The 16,702-nt window shown below is 32.4% G+C and overlaps 1 protein-coding gene across 1 annotated transcript in view; it reads right to left on the reverse strand.

Moving 5' to 3' along the window:
* The window catches only part of LOC132743280 (uncharacterized), a 16,320-nt gene extending 3,468 nt beyond the window's left edge, over positions 1 to 12,852 (reverse strand). Inside the window, exon 1 of the mRNA XM_060731813.1 lies at positions 12,766 to 12,852. Within this exon, the coding sequence (XP_060587796.1) occupies positions 12,766 to 12,852 (87 nt within the window). The remainder of the gene's footprint in view (positions 1 to 12,765) is intronic.
* Between the last annotated feature and the right edge of the window lie 3,850 nt (positions 12,853 to 16,702).

The following is a 16,702-nucleotide window of genomic DNA, read 5'->3' on the forward strand; positions in this document are numbered from 1 at the left end:
GCGCACGGAGGCGCACATGAGGTCTTCCTCCATCAGTACAGCTAAAATTGGCATATGGTATTATTGCGTCACAAAACCAAACCAAAAAAGGTGATATTGTACATACCCAGGCTACCCAGCTACCCAGTATCTTAAACTACATGTACATTCTACATAGTGAATCTGCGGTGTTGGTTTTTACTGTCTCTTACAAAAGTTCATAAATATAATGCTGTTTTAAAGCGATTTAATTTCCAAACGAGACCGCACGTGTCAGTGGGCGTTCCGGAGCAAGGTATTGAATCTATATTACATATAATAGTTAGATTAGACGGGTTCAGGAACCCATAATTTTGTACTTTAATATAGAGGTAATTGAAAATATGATTAACACCTAGTAAAAACCATAAATTAAAGAAAAGTTTCTGATATGTAATTACACTTGTTAATATACTATAATAAACACGTTTCTATCTAAAATGCTTAACATGTGTCGAGTTAATTATTGCTAAATAAAAATTAATAGAAATAGATTAACAAAGTTTTTGTAACGTGTATATATGTAATTACTAGATACAACTAATAGCTGCCTACACAACCGAACATTTTTTTTTATAAATTCTTTATAAAGTGCTGATAATAATAGTATACGAAATGTTATGAAATATTACATGTATTATTATACCTCCCACCTACCCCTCCCACCCCTAAGAAGAAAAAAAACAAACTAACAAACAAACAAACAAACAGACAAACCAACAACAACAACAACAAACCAGATTGATATCGGCCAAAGTTCTTGAATTTGCTTCCATAGCATTTAAAGCAGCTCTGGACGGTCCAGCTACCCCAAAAGCTGGCTACCGTTACGACCAAAGATTGGATATTCGTTACCATGCATCTTACAGCACCTTATAACTGTAGCAACTGGTTTAAGCAACTGATAAGTATGGATGAATTATCTGTAACGAACAAACGAACGAACGAACGAATGAAAGAACAAACAAACGCACTCACTCACTCAGTACAGTTCAAGAATTATAATATTTATTTGAGCTGACAGGAAAAGATGGTTTAGTTCCTCTGATACCAGGTATCTTGTTCGAGGCCTCGGCGGTCATGTACATGTTTTCATGTTTCCTCACATGACAGCAGTACTGGTAAAAGTTTCAGGAAGTGGACTCGTGGTTTGAATAAGCCTGGGGCTTTCATTATGATTAAGCTAAAATAAATAAGTATTTATAACATAAAATTATTAGGAGGTATGCTTATATTAAACTGACGCCGTATGCCTCCGCAGATGATCAATAGGAATATGGAAGTATGACGGGATATACTAGGTAATCAAACACGATGCACATAAAAATTTTTATGTGCTTGATCCAGCTATTATGTTTACTAATATTGATAGAGAAAAGATCACAAGAGTGCAATTAAACAACAACAAAAACAACAACAGCAGCAGCAACAACAACAAAAACAAAAAACAACAACAAACAATGCAAAAAACATAAGTGAAAATCGCAAAGCCCGTAAAGAGAGTATCTCTCAGCGTATCAATGAAACTATTAGAGACACAAGAAAAAAAATTATGTAACAATATTGTTATATAAAAACTCTATTGTCACCTCATGAACTTTTATTTACGTTTCGGCCATCAAAATCATATACATGCAATTCAAGTAATGTTTTACAACGTATCGTTCTATTATAACATATACAATTAACAAGATTTGACCATTTGTACACGTACACCGCCTGTCCAAAGTCAGTCAAAACTGTGAATTTAATACCATATAATAAAAGACCTAAAAAAGGAAATACTACCATCATGTACGTAACCAGCGTGTAGGTTCCTCGGGATAACACTTCTTAAAAGATAATCATTAGCTCTATTGTTCAGTTTTTTCGAATACTAGGCAGAACGGCGATTCCAAATGACAATACTTGTAGTAGGAGGAATGCTTTATTTTTTAGAACGTTGTAAAAAAAAGACAGGGTTCTGAGCTAACTATTATTTTACTGTACATAGTTGATGCAGTGCGCATGTCCAGTTTAGATATTCGTCAAATCTTTGGCACCAGAGAGACCGGGCTTATAGTGAGGGTTTGACTGGAGTAAATTCGTGATGTCAGTATAATCTAGCCTCGCGTTGTCTTGTCGAACTACTGTGACCGTAGTTAGCGCTCGAACCCTGCCAGAATTGTATTATCTGGATAAAAGCCGTAAGAGTGAAAGGTAAATAAAAATAAAGTGAAAGGTAAATAAAAATACATGAGTGATAATAGAGATTTTATTTAACATTTTAAAATCATAACGGATTTCATCAGCGACAAATGCTGAAATATTAAAGTTAACCAGGGACAGATAGTATATGAAACAGCCAAATCTTGATATTTGCTTTAATATATGTCAGATTATAAATCAAGTTTACTGTTTTTAAAGTATAACAATGACTTTTTAACGTCATAACATATTTCAAAATATTTTTAATATCTTTACAAGCTTTGAAAATGTAATTCAGTTGCCACTTTAATAAAATTATGTAAGGACTGCAAATGTTGTTTTTAAAGCATATCGATCACAAAAAGTTTGATGGACAAATATTTGCATACAGAACTTGGTCATTGATAGTTATCATAATGATGTTATTGTTATGATATTTATGTTAACTACCTAGGTATTGTATAATTCACAGTCCCCCAATTCGCACGAAACCGTAAAAATTAAAACAGTGTAACCACGTGTACCTATTAACTTGACATGGTAAATTTCTTTTTCTCATAATCCCATTCAAAACTGTTACGCGAACTTTACCAATGGGAAGTGAGATTCAATACATTTTAAATGATCAGCCACAAATGCTCCGTGTTTACATTCCACAAATCATGAACTGTTATAATATCATCAGAAAACGAACCAAGGATCTCTCGTAACTTCACGCTTGTCTATTTCATTATCAACACAAGGATAATCTAGTCTACCACAGCCAATTTTTATCTGCCCCAAACCTCAAACTATTCAAACATTGAATATTGAAACTGTTGTAAAAATAAAGTTAGGTACTCGTATTTAATTGCTCCGCATGCTTCAAATAAGAGTCAATGTTTCCTTTTATTTCGGGACAAAAGAGAGGTTACTTTGTCAAGGGGCCGTAGAACAGTGTTTAGAACCGCTGTATAATTAACTACCCACTGAGGTAATTGAATCCGCAGAAAAATTGCCTGATGTCGCGCACTTAACGAGAGATCAAAGTTAAAACATATTGCAAAACTATGTTAATTTACTACCGCTGGAGAGCCCACCCCCCTGCTTTTGTTCATTTAAATATACTTTGCCTCTAAATCTTTATTAAGTGGAAATCGCTGAAAATCAAGATTTTATAGAAAAGATAATAAATCAAAACTTAAAGTTTACAATTTGACGTACCCTCCTCTAATGAATTTTAGCAGTTCATTAGACCCGTTATAAGATAAGGTCTTGCATCAGTATCTGATAAAAACAAGGAAGAGCACATAAACGATAAGATTTCTCAAAGTGATAAAGTAAAGAAAGACGATACAGGATATATCCGACAACCAAAAATTCACATAATTTTACTGTCAAAATCAGCAAGCCTCCAAATTGCCAAAGCAAACAATACGAGTAATTAGAGGGAAAAAAACAACAACAAAGAACTAAAGAATAACAATAGTTTTATACTGTCATCAACAAAAATAAGAAAAAACACCATGCAACCTTTTGTTTCTAACAATAAAAATTCATATACATGTATATGCTCTGTTTATATGGCAATGAATCGACGCATTACTTAAGGCATAAATTTAAACTTTATTTTCATAAAATTTACCACTTTTTACATGTTACAGACTCGGTCCAAAGACGACATGCGTTGCTACTTTACCACACACACCCTCTAGCACCTGCTTAAGTTGAAATGAACATACATTTTTTGTATTTATATACATGAACACGTTTTAATTGCCCAATTAGAAACATAAAAAAAACATTCGCAGATGATTCTGCAATAGCGAACAAAATTCAAGAAAACTAAAACCGATTCTAAGATCTAAAAAAAATATATGATTATTTTAGAGAGCATTTTTATTTTGTACGAAATCTTCATGTGACTGGTATACTCTATTTCAAAAGGAGGACATTTAAACTTATTACTTAAGAATAACCAAGTTGTATAAGCGTAAATATAAATGCAATTTTCTAAGCCCTGAGAACATTTAGATAATTTGTTACTAAAATTGTAACCAAATAAAGACCACCATGGTGTCATCTGTAAAATCAAATTAAATTCAAATGAGAAAATATTGTCTTGACCCAAGTGAAAACTCTAACCCACCTTCCTTGAGTTAAGTGACGCACACTCTAACCATTTGGACACATTCTCTTTTGAGAACATTAAAATGACCGCGTCACGATTAAACCAACATAATGGGTTTGCGACCAGCATGGATCCAGACCAGCCTGCGCATCCGCGCAGTCTGATCAGGATCCATGTTGTTCGCTATCAGTTTCTTTACTTGTTATAGGGTCTGTAAGCGAACAGCATGGATCCTGATCAGACTGCGCGGATGCGCAGGCTGGTCTGGATCCATGCTGGTCGCAAACCCATTATGTTGATTTTGTCGTGATGCGGCTCAAATCTTGTTGGTATCTTAATCCGAGAATGAGGGAATAATGACGGTTTCTGGAAACGCTGTTAATAATCTTTCCAATATCGATTATTTGATTTATTAAATTACAATGTAGTTGATAATGATGATGTTACTGCTGATGGTGATGATGACAAAATACTAAAAACAACAACAACAACATTTTAATGGTACACGGTGAAAGACACTTGACAGAATAAGACGATTGAAAGAACAGTCATCTTGTCGGATGCGACATTTTCAAGAAAGGGCAATTGATAGAAAAGTATTTCTGTGGAATTTTGTTGGAAATTTTCGTCTGTTGTTGGAAAACTCAGTAAAATGACATTGTAAGACATAACACCAAAAAAACTGTGACAGCTACATTTAATGTAAATTATTTATCTTGTTTTGGATGTTTCAGAATTAAAATATACAAAATGGTTTCAAACGATTTGCAATGATCAACTTTCAGAAATAAAAACCCAATGAAAACACCAACATCATCATCATCGTCGTCGGCGGCGGCAGCTACATCGTCGTCAACAACAACAATAAATAAATAACAACAACAACAAAACCAACAACATCCCCACCCCTAGTGATCGAGTATATGGCAATTATCGAGAGTGATTCTGATAACTATAATCGATCATAGTGATCCCCATTAAAGGGTGTTCTTATACAAACATAAGATACTAAAGTTGACCTATATGACACAGATGACGGACATAAGTTAAAAATGTAGTCATCTTTAATTGTGTCACACTCTCCTCAACGACCGAAGATTAGTTCTACAATTTTAATCTCTAAATATATATAGTTTGTTTCCTGTATGACACAGAGGTTGATAAATTGAAGTTTGGTAACTTTTATTTATGACATTTTCATCCGCCCACGCCTTAATTTGAGCTCCAAATATAAACTTCATCAGATGCTTTCAACGAGGCTGTAATAGTTACTCCGTAACGAATGTAGTCTTTACTTTTCATTTTGTTGACTTCGTCTGTAATAGATAGGCGCGGTCATGTGGTCACTCGGGTTTTCGTCCGTGTTTGTGGGTGTCGATTGAAGACACTATTAATGTACACTTTAACACGGTCATACATGTATATCGTATAAGTATATGGGTATACGTTTATTTATATTTACCACCGTATCTTTTTATATGGACGTCTCGCTTCAGAAGCATAGAAGTCATTATATATGTATATGTAAAAGAATAATGTTATGAGTACAGTGTCAGTTATTTAACGTGCATATGCAATAAAGGTCAAGTGTACACAATTTTGGACGGAATTTTATTTGTCATTAAAAATTAGCCAGCATAAGATGAGATCCCTTAATTTGATATTTACCTCTGGACCACCACTGTATGGCTGTTTATTTCCTTGTTTAACAGTATATTTAACCTTCATTGCATGTTATTTTGGACCTTAAGATATAGCTTTATAATTAATTTCATTTTTGGGATAGTCGCTAATGTTACAATAGTTTGTATTGTCCGTGCATTTTGTACGTCGGCGTTCCATCGGTATTCGAGCTTACTACGAATCGCATTTTGTAATTAACTTTCGCTATGATAGAGAGCATCTTTATCTATATTTGGATAAAGAAGTCAGCTATCTGATTGGTATTTGTGGTTTGTCACATGAAGAAATTTAATGGTACAGGATAGCAATTAAAACAACAAAATAACATTAAAACTGCAATTCTTAACTGATGAAATCTGTTCATAAGAAATAATGAAAAGCCCAACACGACCGACTCCTGTCGGCACTTATGATAATAAGTGCAGTTTGCCTGCGTGCTATTTTCTGATTATGATTTTTTATGTAGATTCAGTACATGTATTTGTAATAGTTGGTATATATATTACCTGGGTAAGATTATTTGAAATAACATTTTTACAGCAGTGACAAAAAGCACTCACTGTTGGTTTTGATGGCGCATTTAGATTAAGTGTAATCAAAATATCATGGCTCAACATCCCCCCCCCCCTCTCCATCATTTCCAGTATCGACAAAAAAGTGCTAAATCCTCATCCCCTTTTTCCAGCAATGACAACAAGATCAAAATCCCACTCATTCTAGCAACGAGATAAAAAAACCCTTCATTTTTTGAAATTGAATCATTGTAAAATGACAGTGACCCCCTTACTCCCCACCCCATGGACGAGTTAGCCGTATGATAACTCTTAAGATTGAATTGAGAGAGCCGAACGTATTGAGTTATATGACGAAAGGCTGCAAGTGCATACAGATAAATAACCTTGGAAAGAAGATTGACGTATTCAGCAAGTGTAATTGTTATTCTAATTAAGGTCGTTATAGATTGTTATGTGTTCAAATAACATTTTATTTCTCGTTAGTTGATAAATTAGGTGTTAAACCGGCGTCCAGGTTGATACATCTATAAGACTGTTGAGCTGCGTCACGACAAAACCAACATAATGGGTTTGCGACCAGCATGGATCCAGACCAGCCTGCGCATCCGCGCAGTCTGATCAGGATCCATGCTGTTCGCTTACAAACCCTATAACAAGTAGGGAAACTGATAGCGAACAGCATGGATCCTGATCAGACTGCGCGGATGCGCAGGCTGGTCTGGATCCATGCTGGTCGCAAACCCATTATGTTGGTTTTGTCATGACACGGCTCAATTTGTTTATATTAGTCCCAGTGACCTCCTGTCGTTCGTTAGAAATATGGTAAGCTCTTCTTTTTACATTGTTTTTTTTTAAAACATAAAAACTAAACCAAAGAAAAATAATCAAGCAAACTGCAAGTACGCAATTTTACTTTTTTTCAATTTTATCTCGTTTGTATGAAACTGGGATGAATAAACATGACCACTAAATATTATTATTTAACCTTAAATGCTTACCACAGTAGAAGAGTTGTTTAGAATTAAAGGACAAAATAGCCGCACAGGAAGAGAGAAAAATACCCCAAATGCAGTGCGTCACTTAGTACTGTTTGGCAAATTCAATGCTTTTCAATTAGTGTAAAACCCTTTCATCACCACTATACTAACAGGTCTTACAAAAACACGGCCTCAATTCAGTGACCACAAACATTTTTGTAAAAGTAGCTTTAACCCTTTAATCAAAACTAAACGGCGTCGATGCCCTGGTCTACCGATTAAACAAGGGCCACTCTCACCCTTTGATGTGGTCTGGATTTTAATAATGCATAAATAAAGTCATTTATGCATATATAATGCGCAAAACCGCTCATTCGGATGTATCAGTAAATTGACAACGCTAATTGGCCGAAGAAAAATTGACTTCTTTCACGAAAGCGATGTACAAAATTGTTTAACAGTTAATAAGGGGAAGCCATTGGTAAAAACAGTTAATGAAAAGCATTTGTTTCGATATATTTAATCCTTTTCTTGTAGAACTCGTGGGATAGTCTTGTCTTTCAACTCACTGATGACATTCCAGATTCAACATCTGGAATGTCATCAGTGAGTTGAAAGGATTTCAATATCAGAAAAGTGAAAATTATACAGTCATCGGCATAGAGCCTAATTATTTAAGTACATATAATTATACAGTTTGGCCAGGTCTTACGGTAGATACATACGCCACTCTTGTCCAAAGGTTTATTGCCCCCATCCAACTAGGAGGATTTTGGTCTCTTTCGGCCTTAGACATGATAGATAATGAACTGACTGAGGCAGGACAAATATTGCAACAAGTCTATTTATTTCTCTTATTGACACAAAAGTTAATTTACTTCAGCTAGATATTATATCCTTAAAAGTGGCACGATAGCATAATTATAATTATTGAATATGTTTGTGTAATGTTTTGGTCTGTTCATGCAAATATATTTTTATATTTATGTTTTTTTTCAAGATTCTTGTCCAACATAACATTTTATATACTTTCAAATTAATACGCTCGTGCTTTGACGTGATCTATTTCAACTAGAGTTGAATCAATCTTGAACTTGACAAATTGTTCAATAAAATGAAAAACAAACAGCAATTAATGTCATACATTATTAGGACAGGTGAAAAATTTAGAGCTAAACTGATTACTTTTAAGTTAGCAATCATTCTGTTTGTGAGATAACAAAATTTCTATCAATGTGTTAAGAAGAAAAACAAAAGCAACAACAACATTGCATTCTTGCCAAAATCTTAGCAAAATGTCTGCTCTTCTCAAACAGTTTATTATACAATTACAGAAAGAAATCAGTTAGAATATAAAGTATTTTATGAAATATCTATTAATAAATCTTGAAGCTTTATCTTAAATAATAATGTCTATTGACTTCCTTTCAATGGTGCCAACACTTTTTTTATCTCGATAGGATTCATCTCCTATCATATCACATTTTGTTGTAATGATTGAGTCCATCGACTACATTTCAATGGTGCCAAATACTTTTTTCTCGACGGCATTCATCTCTTTTCATGGCACATTTTGTTTTAATGATGGAGTCCATGGACTTCATTTCAAAAGTACCAACAACTTTTTTTTTCTCCTGATAGAAACCATCTTCTTTTATAGCATATTTTGTCTCCACGGAATACGCCACATGTTTATACCAGCAGAGTCTATTGCCACAGTATTTATACGTGTATTAGTTTTATGCCTATGTTCTTTTGGAGTGTGTTGTCTTGTTTATAATATTTCGCCTATTTTACTGATGAAGCTCACCGCCTTTAACATGATTGCGTTAATGTCAATGGGACGCACTGCCTTTGCTTTATTTGTTGCTTTGCATCCACAAACATACACGCACGCAAATAAAGTAATTCTGCTTTCATTTAACTACCAACCTATTCAAATTCTCTTCTCATACAACACATTCTTTGGTGCTGTTTTTTTATACCCGACGCCGAAATTAACCATATATCCGAGACATAGAGTGTCCTTGCCGGTCTACAACTGTTTCATCACCGGGGACGTCTTTGTTGTGCTGTTTTTTCCGCAAATGCTGTTCTTCGTGCAATGATGGAAGGGGACGACAAGTTCATCCAAACGACTCTTTGTAGGTTCACCCTCCCGAGTTAGTCAATCATCCTTAGTACTTAGGATGACTTGACCTTGACCTGACGTGTGTCTTTCCGCAACGTGCATGTCTCTGAAGGAAGGTATTTGGAAAAGAGACATTTTTCAGCTAATGCTTGTGAAAGTTATCCAAAATTCGAAATACCTTGCTGATCATTAATAATCGTCCTTTTCCGGTGTTTGCCGAAAAGGACCGATAAATTGCGATTGGTAATGCGGCGTTAATTAACATATTTAGTCTGTGTGTTAGACGCCATTTTGAAACAATTATACGAGTACTTCCAACTGTCGTATCAAATTACAACTCCGGATATCTGTATATCAACTTCTATTTTCAATCTGATTGATATACTATGATTTATAGCTGTGTTCCGCTGAAAAAAGTATTTCAATGAAAAGGAATTGATTATCTTAACATTCCGTATATAAGTTAATATAAGTTATAGTTAATATAGGTATTTTCAGTCATTAAACATATCATTATTATTATGATTTAAGCATTTTAGACTGAAAAGGGAACCACTTTTAACTTGTGATTTTTTTAAAAAATATTACAAACTGCATGTTGATGATGATTTATTACTGCTTCTTTCAAACACATTTTTTTACAATTAAAGTTTAAGATCATTAAATAGTATCTATAGAAAGAAAATATGAGAAAATATGTAATTTCTGATAAAGAGATCTCAATTCGGCGTTTGAGAAGCGCCCATGTAAATATAAGTAAATTCATTTAATAAATAATTGAAAAAAATTGAAATATTTCATGGTAATGGGTTATGTGTTTAAGTTCTTATACGAATACCTTTTTGAGCATCATTATTATTATTGTCAATTTGATAAGTAAAATACTTCTACTTATTTGTAAGGCCATCATTAAAAGCAGTTTCTTTTGCAGTTTCGCTACCTACCCACCTAAATGCCTCTATTCATTTCTATGTTTCTATTCAGGGTAGCCGGTTTATTACAATTGCTGTATGCCCGGCTTGTTTGGGGTTTTAACAGCCAGTGTATGGGTAATAACAATCAATTAAAGTTAAATCTCATTTTTTTTATTTATGCGAAATAACTTTGTTACATTTATGAATAACTATTTTAGTAAAATATTCAAGCATATAAATTAGCAAAAGCTATCAAAGAGATCTATAAAGTGATAAAAATGAATTTGCACGGTCAATTTTTAATACAAAATGTGTGTTGTTTACTTATGTTTTAATTGGGAATGCTTAATTTGTGTTTTATGTGTTCGATTTACTGTTTCAATCATTACTGAATTATTATATATCTTATATGTTGTTTTCTCTTGGTCCTTTTCTATAGATATATCTGTAAATGGTTATAGATACTTAAATGACTGAGATGGTTATGGAAGAAGAAAAAAAGAAACAATAAAGTATAAGTGCGTCAGTCAGATCTTCCATCAAGTAAAAGTGAAATACTATAATGATAATGATGTCAGCTTTTATTACAGAAACTATTTATCTCTACGCCAGTATTACATATATATGACTGTGCTGAAAACGTATACCGTAATAAACTGTTTTAGAAAAGAAGAAAAGCATAAGGTTATACTAAATGAAGCTGAAAATGTACAAAAATCAACAACACTTAATGAGATTTTTTAATGAAAAAGACGGAATAATTATGAAGACCATTTCTTGGTAAACAGATATATTATATCTAGTTTTAGACATTATGAGTGGAGTATTCTACGGTAGAAGAATAATTGAGCTTTTCTTTAAAGGTGCATGTCTCCAGACAGCTAAAAGATAGTAAAATGAACTAAGATAATTTTACTTTTGCCTTACGTTTTACTTGCATGCATTTAAATTAGCAATGCCAAGTAAATTGTTTCCATTTCTAAAATTGTAAATCTTTTTATTTAAAACGTTTTTGCTTGGAATATCAGTGATTTAATTTTGTTCGTCATCCGTTTATTTAGTGACAGTAGAGAAAAGAATGCTATGTTTAAAAAGTACAACTAACACTCGAAATTCCTTCATTTTAGTGTTTTAATTCAAGATCAATTTATTTTAAATTTAGAAAGGAAGATCATACAATCATTTGGTATCAGCCTATTTCAAAATTAAGTTCTTACGACAAATTAATCATTTGAGACAGAAATACCAGGGACACATTTAGATATATGAAAAAGTCCAGCACAATGACTTAAAAGGGTAGGCAAGCTTGTTTGGAATACAGAACCAATTAGTATGTCTTAATCAATTGGGAAGTGAAGCGGTGTTCACCCTCTTATTGGTGCACGGGGATTGAAATAAGAAACATAATACCGTCATCTATTCGCTATATGTTTGCTAATCTTTAACAATGTTTATATTAGAATATCTTGTGCAAACACTGGGTTCATACGGTGAGCAATGGGTGGCAAACTTCTGCTTCGTCTTCTTGTCAATACTAGTTTAGTATGATATTCAATTTTAGTAATTTAAAAGTGTCATTAGCATAACAAGATCTGACTAATAATATTAACATAATAATTCGTTTGGATATTTTAAAAGTCGTTTGTAAACACATTTGAAAACCAACACAATAGTACCGTTTAGAAGCTGTGTTTGATTAACAAATGAAAAACCTACATCCATTTCGCAAAGTTCTACTGTTGGGTAAACAAAGAGTAAATTATTTAAATGTTTATAAAGACTGCCTATTTCAATAAAAAGAATTTACAATACACACAAACCAGTACAAACATTACTCCAATAAAACATTCATGAACAATGGCATATTGTAGTTCTCTCAAGGCAGTGCATTATTTTTTGATACACACCCTGTTTGTATATATATATATGTGTGTAAATATATATATTGAGGTATAGTTTATATATCATCGAGTGTTTTCACGGGTGCAACATTTAATTCGATCTTACTTTTACATCTGGTATTACGTCTATATCATATGTAATGACACGGGTAGCATTTTAACTGTTCCTCCTTATACCGGATATTACGTTTATATCATTCATCATGACGCCAGTTGCGTTTTATCCGTTCCTCCTTTACATCGTATATTACATCTATACAATGTGTCTTCGCTCGAGTAGTGTTTTATTCTTTCTTCTTTAATAAATAGAGAATATTACAAACTCATACCGAATATGGCGATGGTGGGGGTATTATTTTATCCGCTGCTCCTTTATAACGTATATTACTTCTTGACATGGGAACCGTTTTATCCATCGCTCTGTTATACCATAAATTACGTCTGCTTCTGACGTGTATATTATTCATTTATATGTCTTTAAACTTGCGTAATACGTCATTTGTTTGTCTTTATGAACACATGTAATGTAATTCAATGTTTTCCGAATTTCTATTTGGCACAAAGTTCGTTCTGGTAAACGTGTTTACTATTTTAGGGCAGTGATGACGTCATAAGATATGTCTTAATTATTACGTTTCACTATATTCAGCAAGTCTTTAACAGTATTTTTCATCAGATAATTTGTTGTTTTTATCTAGTTCTTTTTTTATATTGTTATGTGCAGTATCTAAATGCTCTTGTATCCGCGTTTGACAATAACTATTGACTTCTGATACGATTCTAGATCATACTACTATTCAACAACCTGCAGATGGAAAGAACAAAAAAACAAACAAACTCATAAATGTTTATTCGAGCCCAAGGCGATGTTTTTAGCCGAAATAAAAGACTTTCATCATCTTTGCAAAATTTTCTAGACTTCGAAAGCACACCTACTTCGCCATTGAAAAGCAGGTACGTTTTCATACTGATTAAGCGAACGCGTTTAAGCCAAGAGCGTAACAGATGGTTTCAATTTAGAGGCATCGTTTAATTTCTATCAAGTGAGTTTTGATTCATGGCTAAGTCGTGTGACCTAGAGGAGCGGTAATTGGTTATTGCCGTCGACTTTGTTGGCTAGGTGTAGAAAGTGTATGGATTTACGATGTTTTGAATAACTAGCTAGATTTATTGTTTCATTGCAAATTTTTGTTGAGATATATAAAATAAATACACTTGTAATAAAAATAATATTGTTCGTGTTAATTAATTGAACGTTATTTATCGGGAATGCAATTAAAACCGAGCAAGAATTTATCATTGAGGGAAAAATTTCTCGTAACGCAAAATACCTTTAAGTAAAGTATAATTAATATGAACATTGAATGTTGAAGAAATATGTATTTTCATCACGATTGCCGACTGAATGAAATTGCTTAATTAATTAAGAAATTAAAAGATGTTTTTATTATTCTTTCATGCAAATATAGAATACCATATCCTGCCCTTAAAATATGGTCGGGTTAAATGTTGGTCCATCAGGTTTATTATTGGACTATTGGATTTTGTATTGGACATCACAACTTTAATATTTTAGTACAAATATAAATGTCCCTGTTTTAAATATGTGTATATACTATACAGTTCATAAGACATAACTTAAAAACCTTGAATTGGAAAGTCGTTCAGGGGTCAAGGCCTGTCTCTTATACTCACCTCTAAAGAGATTTGCCAATAAAGACAAGGCAAAACAACATCATTGTTGTGACGTCATTAATTATATATTATACACTACGTACAATACTGCATATTTTGTCGATTTTCATAAGTTTATTTAATCGTGACGTTTATATGTGTGTTATTTAATTCCGGCTGCTGAAAATGAAGACTTTTTGACAGGTTCTATAGCTGCAGTTGCTCAGCGACAAGCAAAATAACATGTATTAAATCTTAAAATTTTACATAACTAATCAGTAATCTCGTTATAAGAAAATTGTTATAGAAATTCATTTCAGTTATTTTGCGGTAATTACTACGGCTATAATATTACTATTATTCAAATCATTACTTTTTTACATATCATCATTTTATCTTATAATTATTATATAGTGACATGCCTTTAGAACTACTCTTGGCTACCAAAAGTATCGGGATTCAAAAATGAGTCCAAAAAAAATCAGTAAAATGTATCAACAAAGAATGCACAACTTTTACAAGTTTCACAAAGCTTTAAACATCTCCTGCTACGTCAAATATATTAATTTATCACGTATTTATGATATGCGAATCAAATACCTGCTTATTTAAATGAAAACAGCTCAAAAATGGCTAAGATATCATATTAGTTGAATTGTTTCTTTTTTTATATATATACATATGTACGTCAATCAAATTTTCCAGTGTGAAGCAAATTAGCAACTCACAAAGAAGGCTCTGTACATGATAAATTATTTTGGATCTAAATCATTCATATGGGTCGTGTTTTTAATCTCAAACAAATATGATATCTACTATCTTTATTAAATCTGGAATTTATTTTGGATATGTTGATTTTGGTATAAAGTTAATGAGGCTTGAAGGAAAAGTGGATAAATTGATTTTAATGCACCGGTATTATGCTCTTTAAATAATCAAGCTGTCGCGACGGGAACAAATATGTTTAAAAAATTGTATTAATTTCTTCGTAAAAAACAGATCTTTAAATGTAGGCTTTCAAATGATGAAAACACAGTATTTATATATATATTTTTTATTTATGGGTGATGAAACATTGTTCGTATATCATAGCAAATATAAAAAAAATCGTATTCCGTACAAATATGAAGAACATTTCGTTGATTTCATTGACAGTATCTTTTATTGATATAAAACTGTAACTCATTCTGTACTTTACAAACATCTTAGAAATATGAAGATACTACAAACGATGACTAGACCAGTTTGGTTGTTCCTAAAATTTGGTACCGTTATATATTTTAGAGATCAAATGTTTGAATCCCGGATGCGATGCGGTGACCAATGTTACCATCAAGGTTAAGGATGTAGATTAATCGTCACCGTCATACAACCACGCATGCTTTTGCACGTGGGTGATAAAGAAATCTTAGATAAATTTGTTGGGTAAAAATTATTAGAAAATATATGTATAATAATTATAAAAAAAATCAAGAAAATAGTAAACAACGCTTCTTGATTAATTCAATTTTAACAGTATGCGAACAGCATGGGGCCGAAACAATTATTGTTCTCTTAGAACAATATAAATAATTATTTTGTCTTAAGCGTATAATCACATTTTTCCTCTTAAAATGTTTTCAGAAATTGAGATAAAAAAGTAAAATATGTCTGTGACCCGTGTGAGTAATAAATCTTTGCAGCGTGGTAAACAATTAGAATGAAAGTGATTACAGAAAATTGGACGTTAATGAAACTGTCGAAATTAATTCATGATTGATGCGATGTAAACCCGTTGAAAGTCTGAGATTTGCGCCAAAATAACTTGGGATGGTATTATTAGGGGATGGAACATTTTGATGATATAAACACAATGTTCAGATTTAATATTACGTTATGGTAAACCTATAATTGAATAAAATGCTCCCTTTTAACCGATCCTTGCAAATTATGGTAAACAAATCAGTTAAAATTAGAAAAATATTATTATGTCATTCATCATATTAAGTAGTTCTTTAGTGTTATGTTGATTTGATAAAGATATATTAATAATCACCAACTATTCATTACATTAACCTTTAGAATAAAGGAGCTATGTTACACCTCCTTCATAAAAAATAAAACATAAATATAAAATAAATAAATACATAAAAATGATTTAAGATAATTTAAGATAAATAATAATAAAAATAGATAAATAAAAGAAAGAGCATGCAAATCTCCATCCCGCTCACAAATATGAAATAAGCACAAAAAAGCGAACGTTTCAAAGCCTACAATCCTACTTTCGAAGATATTTTTATTTCTAAAGCTTTGTTTTCAATTTGCACTACTGTTAACACACCAATTTAGCATTTTTGTTTACTTTGGAATTATCATTTATAAGTATTTGCATGAAGACTGTTGACACCTTACTGACCCAATTTGATAAACTTCAGAAAGATATAAATAGTGCAAAGTCAGCCTACCGATCCTAGTTCATCTTTAAATACAAATGAGAAATGCAAAGAATGAAAGGCGTGTAAAAGTTTATAAAATGGACTTTACAAGCTATAATTAGTTTTAGTTTATGTGTATCTAACAGTGTTTTTGATTAGCTCTTAGACTATCATG

This window comes from Ruditapes philippinarum, unplaced genomic scaffold (assembly GCF_026571515.1).
Source record: "Ruditapes philippinarum isolate M1 unplaced genomic scaffold, ASM2657151v2 ctg331_1_1_1_1, whole genome shotgun sequence".
NCBI lineage: Eukaryota > Metazoa > Mollusca > Bivalvia > Venerida > Veneridae > Ruditapes > Ruditapes philippinarum.